Source organism: Leucopleurus acutus, assembly GCF_964270905.1.
Source record: "Leucopleurus acutus genome assembly, chromosome: 6".
Classification (NCBI taxonomy): domain Eukaryota; kingdom Metazoa; phylum Chordata; class Mammalia; order Artiodactyla; family Delphinidae; genus Leucopleurus; species Leucopleurus acutus.
Window position 1 is genome coordinate 63,581,651 of NC_139149.1, and position 16,078 is coordinate 63,597,728.

The following is a 16,078-nucleotide window of genomic DNA, read 5'->3' on the forward strand; positions in this document are numbered from 1 at the left end:
TCTCAAAACCAGCTTGCAAGAGTAGCAAATCCAAGAAACTTATAATGCCATGAAGGCAGACATTCTGGGAGAAAAAAAAATAGACCTTTTAAAATCTGAGCTTTGTTATCTGACTGAGGTCAGCAGAGACAGACCAAATGAACAAGCATGACATGAAGGGCAAATTTGCAATTAAAAGAAGAATAAGGAATTATAAAGATGGATGAGCCCTGTTGACACACGCACCCAAGCCTGCGTGGCCTTGGCCTCGGATGCCAGAAATTAATGCTTTACTCTTTAGCATTCGTCACCTTTGGCTCAGAACAGAAAGGCAAATGCATTAAAATAACAACAATTAGAACACTTACTTAGCTTGGAAGGCATTGTTGGTTCCCCTGTGGTCGAGGTCATGACACAGGCATCCCACAATCACCGCTAAAATTTCCACCTCGGTCAGAATCTCTTGAAACCCGGCGGTCTGGGAAGATGGGAAAACGGCAAGAGTCACTGCTCGGGGCAGGCAGGATGGATAAGGCTCGTCCGCTGAGCAGCCATCAGCTCTGTTTTCATACCCACGTCATTCAAGGGAATGATTAACTGCCACCCCTTGTGGGTGAGTTGGGTGGTCAGTTGCACAGCCCAGGGTCCCCAAGGTGATGAATTAGCTTCACTGGCTGGCACACCAGGACAGAGTTCAGGCTATTTTGTTCCCTCTTTGAAGAAGAGGCTGTGCTGTCCAGATACAGTGACAGTTTGGCAAAGGCCCAGAGCAAAATGTGTTTTGTGATTCGACATTTCAAAATGATGAGCGTCTAGGGGTAGGGGGGAGAAGGGGCTGTGAATTTAGAACTGAATGCTATATCCACCAGATGCCATTCAAATGAAAGCAGGCAAAAGAAACCCCCCCTTTAAAACATATATATATTAAAAGAAGCAACTTAGAAGTACTCAAACTATTACAGGATGATATTTTAGCAGTTATCTTGTAAAAATCTTAATGTATATTAGCTTGGAGGACAAATTAAATTTATACGGATAGCAAGGCAGTGAGCGTCTTGAAAGCTAGAATTTGGCAGGGGATTAGGCAACCTAGAATGAGGATCAGGTGCGGTATCCATTACATGGAATACTTTTTCTATTACGCTCTGGTAGCTTGCTCATGAAATGCATAGGTGTGGTGTAATATCTTTGGGGAGCAGTGTGATGTAATTATATAATCAGGAGCCAAAATGGTTCTCTGGTTCCTGCTGTCCTTTCATTAGTTTAGAAGAGAAAGTGAACGTATGGAAAAGCAGGTCTATGTGTTTTCTTGATCTAAGGCCTTTATGTCTCCCCCTTTTACTTTGTAAGTCTCCCATTTCATTACTTACTAAAATCTTTACCAGAGGGCAGGAGGAGGGGAAAGGTAGAGTTCAAATTGCTTCCCTTTGCCTGTTTTTTCTCCACATCTAACATCACTAGCTAGTATCCTAAGACACTTCTCTTAGAGCAATGAACACTTTGTTTTTCAGTTAATTATGTTTTTATTGCAGAAATAACTGAATAATAAAGTTTCTTTGTTGACAATTTTATTTTAGAAGATTGAGTTGGGTCCACTGATACACTTAGAAATATGTATAATTTCATTTGCATAGCAAATGGGAATGTTAATAAATTATCTGGGGAGGATAAAGTAGCCCGTATTAACCCTGTGTGTGCCCTTCATTTTAAAATTTGGAGCTGCTGTTGGCTTTAAGTTAATTTTATTCTATTTAAGACATTACCTGTAATAGTTTTTAAAAATTCAAGTTGTAGTAAGAGACTTAGAACCAAAAACAATGGTCCCTCATCCTTCCCCTATCCTGATTCCCAAAGGCAACCACCTTCAGTTTTCTTTTTTATCTAATTTGGTAGGTATTTTCCTCCATATTTCTGTATAATAGACACATATTATAATTATATATATATAATTATAACTTGGTTATTCATCCTTCCTGTGTGCCCAACACTGTCCTAAGAGAATTACAACCGTTTAACTTACTTAATTCTCATAAAAGACCTGTGATGTAGGAATTTTATTATCCATCAGTTCAGATGAGGTAACTGAGGCACAAAGAAGCTTATGTGCCCTGGGTCTCAGACAGTGCCTACCTGATTGTCACTCTAAATATTATTTGCTGCGGAGCCAGTTAGGTATCCAATTATTGTTTCCTTTGTTATGTAAATGTTTTCATTTCCTGGAGTTAAGATTTCTTTGCACATCTAAGTCGACTCACATCCTGTACAACTCTCCAGTCACACCTTTTATTAGATCCCTTCCTGTCCCAGGGACTCCCTGCTTTGGCCTGCTGCTGTTCTTTGGTCTGGATTCTCTGTCTGCTGTCAGCTTCTCCCTCCTGGGGTTGGTCTCTTATCTCCTGCATCCCACATCTCTCTCTTTCCTTGTTTTTCTCTCTCAGTTTGCGGGAACACATTTGCCAGTGGCTTCATGAGAAAGGGTATTAATATTTCTTTTACACCTAGGAAGTTGATTTTTTTGAGGCTTTGCATGACTGAAATGTCTTTAATCTATTCTTCTACTCAATTGTTGGCTTGCCTAACAATTCTGGGTTGCAACATTTTCAGTCAGAATTTCGAAGGACTGCTCTATTGTTTCCTAACTTCCAAAGTTGCTTTTGGGAAGTATAAATCATTCTTATTCCTAATCCTTTGAATGGTACTTGATCTTCTCTCTTTTAGAATCCTCTATGCCTGGGGTTTGCCAGTTTCACAAAAATCTGCTTTGGTTTGGGACTTTTTCCCCATCACTGCTTGATAAACGCTTTCAATCTGAAGGCTCATTGTCTTCAGTATAATGTTCTTGTAATCTTTTTTTTTTCTTAATAATTTCTACTTCACTATTTTTTCTGTCCTATTTGAATGGTGCTCCAATTGGTTGGACATTGGATTTCTTGTATTGATTTCCTTATTTGCTTTTTCTTTTTTTTTTTTTAAACATCTTTATTGGAGTATAATTGCTTTACAACGGTGTGTTAGTTTCTGCTTTATAACAAAGTGAATCAGTTATACATATATATATGTTCCCATATCTCTTCCCTCTTGCGTCTCCCTCCCTCCCACCCTCCCTATCCCACCCCTCTAGGTGGTCACAAAGCACCGAGCTGATCTCCCTGTGCTATGTGGCTGCTTCCCACTAGCTATCTGTTTTACATTTGGTAGTGTATATATGTCCATGCCACTCTTTCACTTCGTCCCAGCTTACCCTTCCCCCTCCCTGTGTCCTCAAGTCCATTCTGTATATGTGTCTTTATTCCTGTCCTGCCCCTAGGTTCTTCAGAACCATTTTTTTTTTTTTTAGATTCCATATATATGTGTTAGCATACAGTATTTGTTTTTCTCTTTCAGACTTACTTCACTCTGTATGACAGACTCTAGGTCCATCCACCTCACTATAAATAACTCAATTTCGTTTCTTTTTATGGCTGAGTATTATTCCATTGTATATATGTGCTACATCTTCTTTATCCATTCATCTGTCAATGGACACTTAGGTTGCTTCCATGTCCTGGCTATTGTAAATATAGCTGCAATGAACACTGTGGTACAATTTCCTTAATTTTCTTGTCTCTTCTTTCCCATTGCCCATATTGACTTTTCTCCCCTTACTTTCCACGAATAATAATATTTTAAATTTATAAGCATTTTCCTGTCTGCTGCTCCTTTTCTAATAGCATGCTATTCTTCTCTCACGGATGCACTATGGTCTCTTCTTTTTTTTTTTTTTTTGCGGTACGCGGGCCTCTCACTGTTGTGGCCTCTCCCATTGCAGAGCACAGACTCCGGACACACAGGCTCAGTGGCCATGGCTCACGGGCCCAGCCGCTCCGCAGCATGTGGGATCTCTCCGGACCAGGGCATGAACCCGTGTCCCCTGCATCGGCAGGTGGACTCTCAACCACTGCGCCACCAGGGAAGCCCTGGTCTCTTCTTTTGAAAATATTAATTATAATTCCTTGAAATTCTCTTCTGTTCCCTGAATTGTCTGTTTCCTCTGAACTCCTTGTCTCTGTATTTGGTGGTTTCCTCAAATGCCTGATATCCTTGGTAGTCTACTTACTCATGGAAGAGTAAAGCACTGCTACGCTCGCCACACACGCACACTTGGGGATGGTGTCTGTAGATAGCTAACCTCATCCCAGGGTGAGCACACGGCCAGCTGGTCCTGCTGCAGGTCCCCATGTGTCAGTATCTAAACTCACTTCCTCTGGACTTTCCAATCTCGTGGTTGGTAATGGCGTGAGCACAGGTGTTGGCATTCTGAGAAAAGAGTATGTAGCTTCTCACCTTTGAGGATATAGACTTTCACTTCATTCTCTTACTTTCAAAGTGCACCTCACGCTAACTTTTCTTTAACTGGTGTCCCCAAGTCTGGGGTTCAGTTTCTTTGGCAAATACGCTGGCTTCCTGAATAGATGGGGGAAGAGTAGTTCTCTGACTACATGGAGAGGGGATGGAGACTTGGGGACTCAGTGTTTTCATTACCCCCTCGCTCCTGCTCACCCCATGTTTATGGTATCTGATGCCTCTGGTTCTTGAGCTCCTGGGGGGACATTGTTTCTCAGGTGTACCCATTCCTCCACTCTCTCCCCCTGAAGGCACTTGGGTTGGACCTTCCTTTTCTTTGTTAATCTACGAACCATCCTCCCTCCATGAAAAATGGAATTTGTGTCCATTTCTTGTTCTCCTTGTTGTTTTGGGATAATTTTTGAAAGGATGAGGGGATATAAATGTCTTTCTCTGTCATTTCTGTCACCTTGAAAAGGTAAGTCAGTTTCGTTCGGTTTGGATCATGCTACTACTAAGTAAATTCTAAAAGTCCCTCAAGTATGAAATAATTATCCGTGATACTCTGGAAATCAGTGTTGCAAACACAATGACAATGCACTGAAATTTAAAGAGATTGTTGCCTGTGAAAATGCTACTGTTTAGAACTAGCTGATGAATTAGAACAGTAAGAATAGAGGTGGGATAATGTCAAAATAAGGTAATTCAGCTAGAAATTTAATTGGAAGATAAAATCGAATGCCATCTAATAGACTCACGTTCAGAATCCCGAATCACTGTTACGCCATTGGTTATCACGCATCGTATGATATGATGGACTATGTTTTGCTGTAAGGTTCTATGCAGCCACTCCTGCCGCCCCCACTACCCCGTCCCTTCTTGGAAACCCAGCATCTAGCTCTTAAACTATTTGTATCATTGATACTTTTGAGAGTTTAATAAAAGCCACGGACCTTCTCCTCTGAAATTACTCTATGATTTTATGGTGTTCAAAGAACATGGAGCCCACCCCTGGATCCTTGGAATAAAGAATACCTCAAGTACAGCACACACACCATCACACGAAACATATTTACCTCTCTTGACTGTGGTGCCTGAGTTACTGAAGCAGCACCTATCTCTTGACTGTGACTTAAAGCTGCCTGGTAAGTGGTTTCTGAGAATCGTCAGGCCTGAAAAGTATCCACCTGCCACTAAGTGTCCATTTGCCCCTCCCCACCTTCATCCATCTTCTTTCTAGTCCTATCCATTCTGACCTACACTTTACACACACTGAGGAGAAAAAGTCAACTGCCACTGAAGACAATATACTTTCAACATAGAACAGAGTGGCAGTACGAAGTATATTTTAATGTGTTTCTCCTATGCTTAATTCTATTTTATTTTCAAATAAAATGATATATTTGCTGCTCCTGATCCAATAATTATGGGTTTTATTGACCACTACTTTATTCTATCCTCTCACCTGTATTCCCCCATGGTCCATATCAGAAATATATAGGTATGTGGTAAAGCAGTGAATACCATATACCTAAGTAAAGAGATAGCCATGGCATATAGAGCTAGTTCCCATGTCACCCTCTCCAGAAAAGCCTGTGACTACCCTCCGAGCAGGTCTCCTGTGACAGTCCTTCACTGGGTTAAATGTATACTGGGATAACCTTATTCCCAGCCATTAGAGCATATAATCATTGGAATGCCAAAGGACCCAAACAATAAGATTGATTTGAAGGGTTTCACTACCCAGTAGTTTCCTATCACTTAGTCAACATAAAATTTAAACCAGTGAGGATGTGCATCAAAATATTACCAGTAGTGGGATCACAGATGACTTAAAATTTTTTCCTTTGTGCCCAAAATTTCCATAAAGAATGTTTATTCATTAGACTACATATACATTATGTGTGTGTAGGTAAATTCATTTTTGTTTTAGAAGTAAGCCCGTGTTTCATCAAAATGTCCTACCTTGGAATAAAACAGTGACATCCTGAAAAGTGTCCATTCATTCATTTATTCATTGAGCAAATGTTGATTCAGCATTTACTCCACTGCAGGCTGGAACGGAGAGCTAAGGAAGAAAGGTGCATCTGGCCCTTGTTGCGCATATAGTCTGGTCATGCCTTGTGCCAACCAGAACAGTGCCATGGAGCACCCTTTTCTAGTGAGAAACTCTCCCAACATCGGTTGCAATTTGTCGCAGAAAGTGATGGTGAGAGTGGCTAGCTCCTGCTTTGTTTCTGGAGACGGTGCATCATGGTCTGCACGCCCGTTGTCATGTATGCAGCTACGGTGCGGGAATCTGAGAAGGTGATGCCAGAAATTCTGCCTTCACGTTTCTTTTTGAACTTGGCTATCAGAGGTACTGAATGACGAGGAATTTCTTGGATAATCCTGTTGATTCTGAGATCTGGCAGATGACGGACTAAGAGGGAGAGAATCCGGTGATGTACTGGAAATTCCTAACGGTCCCAGAAATTCCAAACCGAAGAAGGTCCTTGGCTCCAAATGCTCCTCCATGGATGCTGGCAGCCGGCACTGCAGTGGAGCCTTCCACGGATTGGCTGAGGTTAAGAGAGAGCATGATGGGCTTTTGTAGAGCTTTTCTTCTCCCCTTCATCTTTCTCTTTCCTTGGATTAGAAGAGCAAAGACGACTGCTCAGACCATTCCAAGAGGTTTGGAAGAACACAGTTTCTCAAGGAAGTGCCTTCTCTAGAAGAATCTGCACACCATATCCCTAATTGTGTCATCATGTCTCAACTGATCTAAACATGACTTCATACCTTAGAAGTGATGTGAGCTTGGGGCCGAAAGGTAGCATTTAGAGAAGCATCATTTAATTCCCGGTGTTTCTTAATTTCTGGTATGCAGTGTTGCAGGGGCCCTGTCTGGGGCCTTTGTTTGGTACATTATTAAAATCAAATTTACTGTAGCCAAATAATGCTCGTTGAGGGTTTCATTGTAAATGCCCCATACAAAGTGTGTTGGTCTTCTAAAGAAAGTCCCAAACTACAATGCTGATGGCTGGTCCAGCTGTGCTAGGCCATCCTTCACATGCGGTGTCTATCAGTGAAACTTAGATCTCCTAACAAGGACGGAAGGTTCTGTGAGAAGGGTGCCTCCGTCACCCTCCCAACTCAGCCCATATCCCAGCTGACTGGATCAGAGTGGATCAGAGTAGTAAGAGCATTAAGCCCGCAAGTTTGGGCTTCACGGGCATTTACAGCAAGTCCAGCGTGCTTTATTTTGGGATCTATTTTTTTGCTTCAAGATGGAATGGCCACCTCTCAACATGTAAATCCTGGGGGCAGGCTGATGGATACCAACCTATTCAATTTGCTGCAAAGCAGTAATTTTAGGCAGAGGACTTTCTCAAGCTTTAAGATAGAAGTAGATTTCATTTGCTTACCAAGAGTGCTACGAACAAATTTATGCTTAATGCCATAACCTATCTTCCTTTTAAAAAAGATCCTGTCTTTGCCAACCAGAGATAGTGGGTAATGAAAACACAAGGGGGAGAAGAACAGATATTCACACAAGCGCAACCTTCCATTGTAGGAAAAAACCCTACTGGACAAACCATAGCATCTAGATTTAATGGTCATACTCCCTTGGTGTTTACAGATATGTTTGTCTGCCAATATTTGGGTCTGCTAGGCTGAAAACAAGGCACTTCAGTCCCATTTTCAGGTCCAGACACCAGAACCTTACCAGCTGTTAGGGGACCACCAACCACCAGCACCATGTTTACATGTCTCCTTCACAAAAGCATGCGATAACAACACAAACCAGTTGTAGTCTGTCTGATTTCCACAGGAGTCGGATAGTTTTGATCAAATTTGCTTCTCTTTCTTTTCAAGATATTAGTCAATTATTGATTTGGCATTAATTAAATACTGATTTAAGTCCACAATAATCCTTTCCTTATCAAGCTCAGAGTTGGGAAGACCTTACAGTCTACACTTACGTACTTTCTTTTACAACCAGAAGCTCCTGAAGGCACTTATTATCAAATTGCAAAACCTAAGTCATGTTTTGGACACAACTTGTCTCTGATTCTCAAATGATATTGCAAATGCTTGTAAGTCTCAGAATGGCAAGGCAGCAAAACTGGTACAAGTATGTATGTTTGAGTAGATGATGCATGAATTATAAAAAATGAATTGATTGTAATCAATTTTATTTAGTTAGTTTTTAACCACCTCCTTGACTTAATTTTTAACCTACTTGCTACCCTAATTTTATAAAATCATCTATTTTGTAAAGTTAAAAGCATATGAAAAATAGAATTCTGTATTGAGCCCCCATGTACTCATTACCTAACCTCAGGAGGAAGCCATGTTCCGCTGTCTTGTTTCAGCTACCTCTTCACATGCACGGTTTTGTTTGTTTGCTAGAATATTTCAAGGCAAACCTCTGGCATCTGTCAATACTCTTTATTTCATTCTCAAGAGGTCTTGATGTGGTCAAATAAAAATCAGTCAATATATCTCTGCTCTCATATTTCGATAAAATGTGTGAAAACAAATACAAACAGTAAAAGGAAAACTTCAGAGTAACTATCTTAAGACTTTAAAAATTGAGGTTTTTCCTTCAATTTAGATAATACAAAAAACAAAGCTACATGTATGTAGCATGCATACTGTATTTCAAAAAGAGACAAAAGAAAAACCGTATTAGATTCTTAAGGACTCAGTTTGTAATACTAAGAATATGTGCGCTTTATGATTTTTTGGATAAAGATAGCATGTTTTTTCATGTTTAGAAATATGGTTTATATTTTATGATAAATTGCGAGTGAATTGAATACAACATGCGGTGTGTGAGCACAGAAAATGAAGCACATCACCTGGTGCACATTAATTGTGCAGACAGACTATCCTCTCCAAGTGCCACAAAAAAGCGAGGCTGATGAATTTCAAGAATATGAGGCCTCTTCAAAACTTACCCAAATTTTTATTACGCATCATTGAGCTAAAATTAAACACGAGACTAGTGAAAAAAAACTTAAAAGTTCCCAGCTTGACACCCTTAGGTGCCAAGTTTCAGCCTCAAGAAGGTGCCGCTACTAAGTCATAAACCATGAAAAATGATTGGGGCTCTACTCCTGGGTCTCCCTGACCTGGAGGATTTGGCTGCCATCATAAAATACAGAGTGACAGATTAAGCAGTTTACCAACACCGTAAAAATCTCAGGAATAAATTCACTGTAATCAAAAATCCTATATTGTAACTAGGCAGCCCCAGCCCTGAAACCACATACATTTCCTGACAAGCCTGTGTCCATGGACAAGAGCTTATATTCTCCCCGAAACAACGGCACAATTATGTTCATACACTTTTACAGTTTATGTGTCCTAAGAAAAATACTCAGCTCTGGCTGATGGTGCGGGAGAATTTATTTTCACTAGAAAGGGAATGACCCATAACTCACGAATGGCAGCGCTTAAAGTGAGTTATGGAGGGTACTCTCCTGTGTGAGGAAATGGATTGCATTATCCTTCTGCCCAATTGTTTGTTTGATTATTAGCACACCAGGTTCTTAAGTATGTGCGGCTTTGCCTTTTTCCTTTTGTAAAATAAGTGTGGAAAAAGGGAATGTCAGCTAGAAGCATGGGGTACCTCACTGGAGCTCTGAGAGGTGGCCAGAGAGAATAAAAATAGAACCCTTCTTAAATGATTAAAAGCCAGAGTCTTAAATGTAATTTAAACACAGTATTCAAATTGATTAGCTCCATAGTGCCCAGTGCTGGTATTCTACAAAAGCATTAAAAATCACTCCTTTCCTAAATTAAAAATTTGCCTTCTTTGAAGTTACATTGGAATTCAAGATATACCTACATGATGATTAAAGAATTGGTATTTCTTACATACAGATTTTATTGTATTATTCTGATAATGCTGCTATTTATTTTAAAGTAAATATAACTAGTTACTACTTACAAGGAAATGCGATGTAAAGTGATGTTTGATGATAATAAATACGATTATTGTTTGTTACTTTGTTATTGTGAGTTACAGAACAAGACCGCAGATCTCTTTGTACCTTCCAACGTTAGGATCTACAAAGAAACTAGATTTCCGTCAAGATTAGGATCCTGGTTATTGAGCAAAAATATTTTATTTGAAAATTCAACTGGTTCTGTTCTTCTCTGGGTTGGAAGGGGAGGGAGAATTACAACTGTGCTTCTAAGATCTCCTTCCAGAAGGAATTTTCTACCTCAAAAATCAAGGACTTCAATGCAAACGGCAGACAGAGGACAGCACATTATCCTCAAGCTAGTGAACAGGAAGGATTTTTCTTCCTAAACGTCCCTTCTGCTCTGTAGTTTGAATTATCAATAAAACGACTTGGCTTATCTCTGAAAATAACCTTGTTGACAACCCAAATATGGACTTAAACGCGCTACCTCCACATTTAAGATTTAAGAAGCCCCCAGTAAATGTCAGGAGGTGTCAGTGTGTTTGCTGCAATACTTGGTTATTATTAGTGTTTAACTGCAATTCCCAACCAGCACCAGGCCGCCAGCACCACCATAAATTTTAATGTGATCATGTGCTCATCTCTTTTCATATCCAGTGAATTCTACAAGATCATAATATTCTATATGAACCCTAGCTGAACCTTAGTGTGATAGGAAGAAAGAACAAGATTTCTAGCAATGATAGCTGTTCATCATTTTATAGCTTTTTGAAAAACTGGACACTGAGCAGCACGGGTCCCTGAATAATATGACCCTAAACTGAATCCACTCATTCAGTGAATCTTTATTGAGCCCTACAGGATACTGGGCATGGCCCAAAGTGCTAATGAGTACATTTATGGGATAGTGAAGAATACTGACTCTTAAGGAAACCTGTTTTTCCCCCTGGAAAGTCTGTCAGAGCTCATACATCATTTATAAAACCGAAAAACGCCCCTGCAACCTTGGCATCACCACATGCCTTTTTATTTGACAGAATACAAACAAAAGCGTGGTCGGTTCCTGTATCTGGTCTACATTGTGCATGTAAGAAATGTGCTTATCGTCTTTCACTATGTATGTGCTTGCTGGAATATTTATTCTACAAGCTTCTATAAATAAAGAAAATTTGTATAATTATTCTTGATCTATCTGCAGTTTTTATTCCCTGTTTTAACCACAAATAGTAACTGGCACTGCAGACTGCATTTATCCAAGGAATTAAAAATATTTGGTAAATTTTAACTACCTAAATATCTCTTTAGAAGCAAAGAATAAGATTGAAGCTTTCATTTTAATATTTGGAATTTCAGGCCAGAGGCTTGTAATAATTTAATAAGTCATTAACAGGATTCCCAGTGAACTAAATTTCCACCGTTTATACATCAAATTGCCTATCCTACAATGCAGTTTGTTCTTTTTCTTTTTAATTTCTAAAGGAACAAAACCTCTTTGTTACCTAGACATGAGGTGGAATACTTTTGCAAAACATGATTCTGAATGAATGAATTCATTCATTCATGAATAACTTTATATTCTGTGTCTGAAATTATTTTAGGGTTAAAGGTTGGGAAGCCGGTTCTTATATGTATAATTTGCTCTGTTGTACATCGTGTCATAGTTTGCTCATCAATGACACACAAATGTGCATCTTCCCATTCCCAGAGACAATGGGCTTGGAAAAATACACACCCACAAATGTTAGACACATGGAGAGTGCCATACTATTCACACTAATAGCTCTGCGGGCAAGGAGGCAGCCCTAATACAGGTCCATCTTGATAGGAGGGGCTCTTTTCGGCACACTGGCTTTGTTGGTGTCTCTTTTAAGAAAAGAGTGTGGCGTGTGTGTCTCAGTACTTCTTGTCTTGGAAGAAAAGAAGCATTTTCAGGGAATGTTGGTAAGGTTTCCGCCCCCCCACCCTTCTTTCCAGGCAACTGGCTGGGAAACTTTGCCTTGGAGTGCCATCTAGAGGAAAATTTTGTGCACATGCGCCATGCTTTCTTGGCTTTGTGACTCAGGCTGAATGAATGAATCCAGGGGTTAATGTATGATGATTTTTTACTTTCATTTTTTGGTTCTAACTCAACACATGCAAATGGAATATGGGATAACTAGAATGTAAATAAAATCACTGATGAGAACAAAACAGTGAAAGACCCTAACAGTCTTCAGGAGTACCTGAAGCATTAGTGCCCACTCATGGAGAAAAGTAGGTTATCATTTTGCCTACTTTGCCTACTGAGGTCGTATTCCAGAAGTTAGAATTGATGAGGGAATTAAGTTCACTTTTTCTTCCCTGATCAAGTAATATTTGTTATTTCTATAATTACTTTCTTAGTGAAAAAATTCTGAATGACCAGGCTGCCCATGGTCAAGTTGGAGAGGAGACTGCTTGTGTTAGGGACAAACAAAAGTTGACATTTTCAACCTACTGTAACCCTTAGTCAAGTTCAGCAACATTTAATGAGCAGAAAATAATATCTTTTCCAGATGTGGCTATTCTATTCAATGTGAGGGAGAAAAAAATAACATTCACCAATGTATTTTCCCCAAAGTCATGTTTTTATTTTGCAACCTCTGCCCACCCTACTCCCCAGCCCCACCCCCGGCCAGGAGAACTTTAAGAGTGAATTCTTCTCTTTTTGAGCTAGTATTAATACGAAAACAAACCCAGACTTTCTCAAACAGTGATACTCTTCAAGGTTGCTGAGCGGACTTGCAAAAACAACTATACCCTTGAAATATTTTGGCAGTAAGAGTACCTCCATTGTGGTTGACATAGTTTGAGAGTTCTGCTGTCTTCAATTTCTCGAAAAGGATCAAGATTGTCCATATTGTGGAAACATTTACCGAAGAAAACTGGGTGTGGATTCCATTTTCTCCTAAGTGTCCACCTGACCCCGAAGCTCTTGCCAGCTTTCCCCATCCCAACTATTTTAAGGCTTGTCGTAAAATCTATTTCTGCTTTTGACATCTCCAATCCTTTGTTGAACAAGGTTCCCGCTTACTTATTTTGGGAATTCACCACAAATCCATATGTTTTCCAAAATAATAGGTTAATAATTTCTTTATTAAATGTCCTCTGTGAGCCATGTACATAAACTCTACACACAGAAAGTTATTCCTTGTCTACTGAGATCTGATATGGAAAAGCAAGACGAAAGCGTTTTCGTTTTTGTTTTTTTCATGTAATTTTGGCACTTCAGCAATTAAGGCTCACAGCTCAAAGCATCTTCCTTCCTCACTTGGCTGCTTTCATGGTGTATGTTACAGCAAGATGGGGCCAGTCCAGTTTTTCCAGGTTATTCTCCTTGCTCCTTAAGCAGTTAAGGACCCAAAAAACAAGTCCTTGAGTATAACAATGAAGACATTTTGGTCTCATCTTCTTACGCTACATGTGCATTTGAGTTCAAGTCAATCCAACACAAATTTGTTGAAAACCTACCAAGTACATGATTGAGTATAGGGTGCTGGTGATGCTCTCAACAGATAGATTAATTAAGATTATTGCAAGAACAACAAATTATCTCTTTAGCCTCAAGCTGCTTACTTTATAGGAGAATAAGAGATCTTTAACTTAAAATACACAGCAGAAAGAAAGATGTGTTGTACTAGACACAGTGCAGAGAAGTAAGTAATTACTGATGATTACTGAAATTATTGATGATTAATGGAAAGCAAAGACTTCACGGGAAAACTGGCATTAGATCAATGCCTTTTAAAGAATGAGTAAAATTTTAGTAGGTAGAGAAGTGGGCAGAACATTTCATGAGGAAGGAATGGAAGTCTTCCTTCATGTGGACCAAAGGAAAATGTCATTTGGAGTTCCTTCTTTTGGGTTTAAATTTTAATCTGGGTGCAAAGATGTAAGGTATTTGGATTTATGTTATGAGAATCCAAAATAGGTCTCCTCTTTTTTGTGTGTGTGGTAAATATGTTTACACACACACATATGGGCACATATATATGTATATATCACCAGGAGGCCAAAGAAACCAATATATTTAAGCCAGAGACCATTTTACTTGATGATAGCTTAACAGTGTAAGTGCAAATAAAACCAAAACAAGCCTTATTTTTTGCCAGCAAATGGAGGTGAATATAGGATTTTGTTTCAGTCTTTGCCACAAACATTTCCGTTTAGATTAAATTCCAAGGCTTACATCTGGCCAGCTGCCCTGGCTGTCCCCATTAAAACAGACTGGCCACCTTAACTGAGTTACGGCACCTGGAGCAAAGGTTTGAAGCCTAGTGTACCCCTAAACCCTGAGAGCATTCACTCCTACTCCTTCCTTCCCGGGGCCTCCTTGGACCTTCTCTCAGATAAGCATCTCTCAGGATTCCCGTGTCCCTGGGGGTAATGTTCACACACCCCTTCTTTGGCTTTCTACCAGCCTAGAAAGTCTTATCCAGTGGATCTCTTTGTTTAGTCATTCATCCCCATATCCTCTGCAAAAAGATTGCTTTGAAAATCCAAGCATTTCTTTTGTTAAAAAAAACAGTTTCCCAAGATAAAACATTAAAAAGAGACTAAAGCAATCATTCTAAGACTACACCTGCTTCAAGGTGTCAGAGATCTTACAGCCTTAAAGCGCAGAGATCATTGTGAAATATATACCCCCATCACCAGGGTAGGTAACTTCCAAAATAAAATAAGTCACAGGGCAATTTGTCAGAGAAATGGGAACGTGAAGGGGAAGCCTGTAGGTCCTCACAAATGACAGATGACCTTCCATCGTCACCGAACACACTTACAGTTAACATTGCGAACATCAGCTGGCACACGTTGAAGGCATGTCTCCAGTTGTGGTATAGAACCATCCGATAATTTTTCCTTACTGTCAGAAGCCACCTACACAGTGTCTGAAATGGGAAGGGAAAGGTTATGTCAGGAAGTTGTATGTATCTCCGGTGGACCATTACCAAAATGATGTCTTCTGTCTGAGTAATCCTCAACCATTGAAGTCCTGCCACAAGCATCTCACAGGATTCTCACGGTAATCCCACCAGGTGTGCAGGGAAAGTATTAACTTCCCCAATTTGTATTCAGGAAACCTGAGGCTCAAAGTGGCTACCATATTGTTCCAGGTGCACTCCTGGGATCGCCCATGACAGAACATCATACCTCATAGTCGATTTTAAATTTCTGTACCATCCCCAGCTCCATGAACATCCGAAGAGCAGCCGTGATCATGGTGTCAACATCAAGAGAAAAGTCATCAAAATGTATGTCGCTGATGGCAAGTTCTGACACCAAAGGGATGTTGGCTGCCTACAAAAGCAGAAGACATAAGTCAAGCCAAGTTCACCAGCTTTCCCAAACCCTTCATCTTGCTCTCCTCTCCTACTTATCAGACGTGCCACATAAATCAGACCTGACCTGCACTTACACTCTGATACAGCTGAAGTCTGAGCTGGAAATGTCTTTTGTTTCTGAACTGCTAATGCCCCAAGCAAATGAAGGGGGTAGGGGAGAGGGAAGCTAATCTGAAGAAAAAATATACACACTGGATCTAGTCTGCAGAATTTAGAATACAGAGCAGTCTAGTTTACTGAAACTGCAGTCATACAGTATATTCTGATGCATATTACAGAGCACTAAACACAAGAAACATCTGGGCAGCCAGCAGCTGTGAATTTTAATTGCCACTATTCAGGAGAAGGACATGGGAATACACCACTTTGCCTTGTTTCTTACATCCTTATATCCTGTAGCTGTGTACTTGCTCTTTGTTACACACATGTTCTGTATATTCAGAAAGATGGAAAGGATCAGACAGCACATTTCTAGTGCAAAATGTGTTTCTTAAT

At 40.0% G+C, this 16,078-nt stretch overlaps 1 protein-coding gene across 1 annotated transcript in view; it reads right to left on the reverse strand.

The window, feature by feature from the left end:
* PDE11A (phosphodiesterase 11A) overlaps positions 1 to 16,078 on the reverse strand; it is a gene marked incomplete at its 3' end in the record, with an annotated part of 409,287 nt that overhangs the window by 69,083 nt on the left and 324,126 nt on the right. The window contains exons 11-13 of the mRNA XM_082841569.1: positions 15,393 to 15,539; positions 15,023 to 15,130; positions 348 to 457 (exon numbers count right to left, since the gene is read on the reverse strand). Coding sequence (XP_082697695.1) covers positions 348 to 457; positions 15,023 to 15,130; positions 15,393 to 15,539 — 365 coding nt within the window. The remainder of the gene's footprint in view (positions 1 to 347; positions 458 to 15,022; positions 15,131 to 15,392; positions 15,540 to 16,078) is intronic.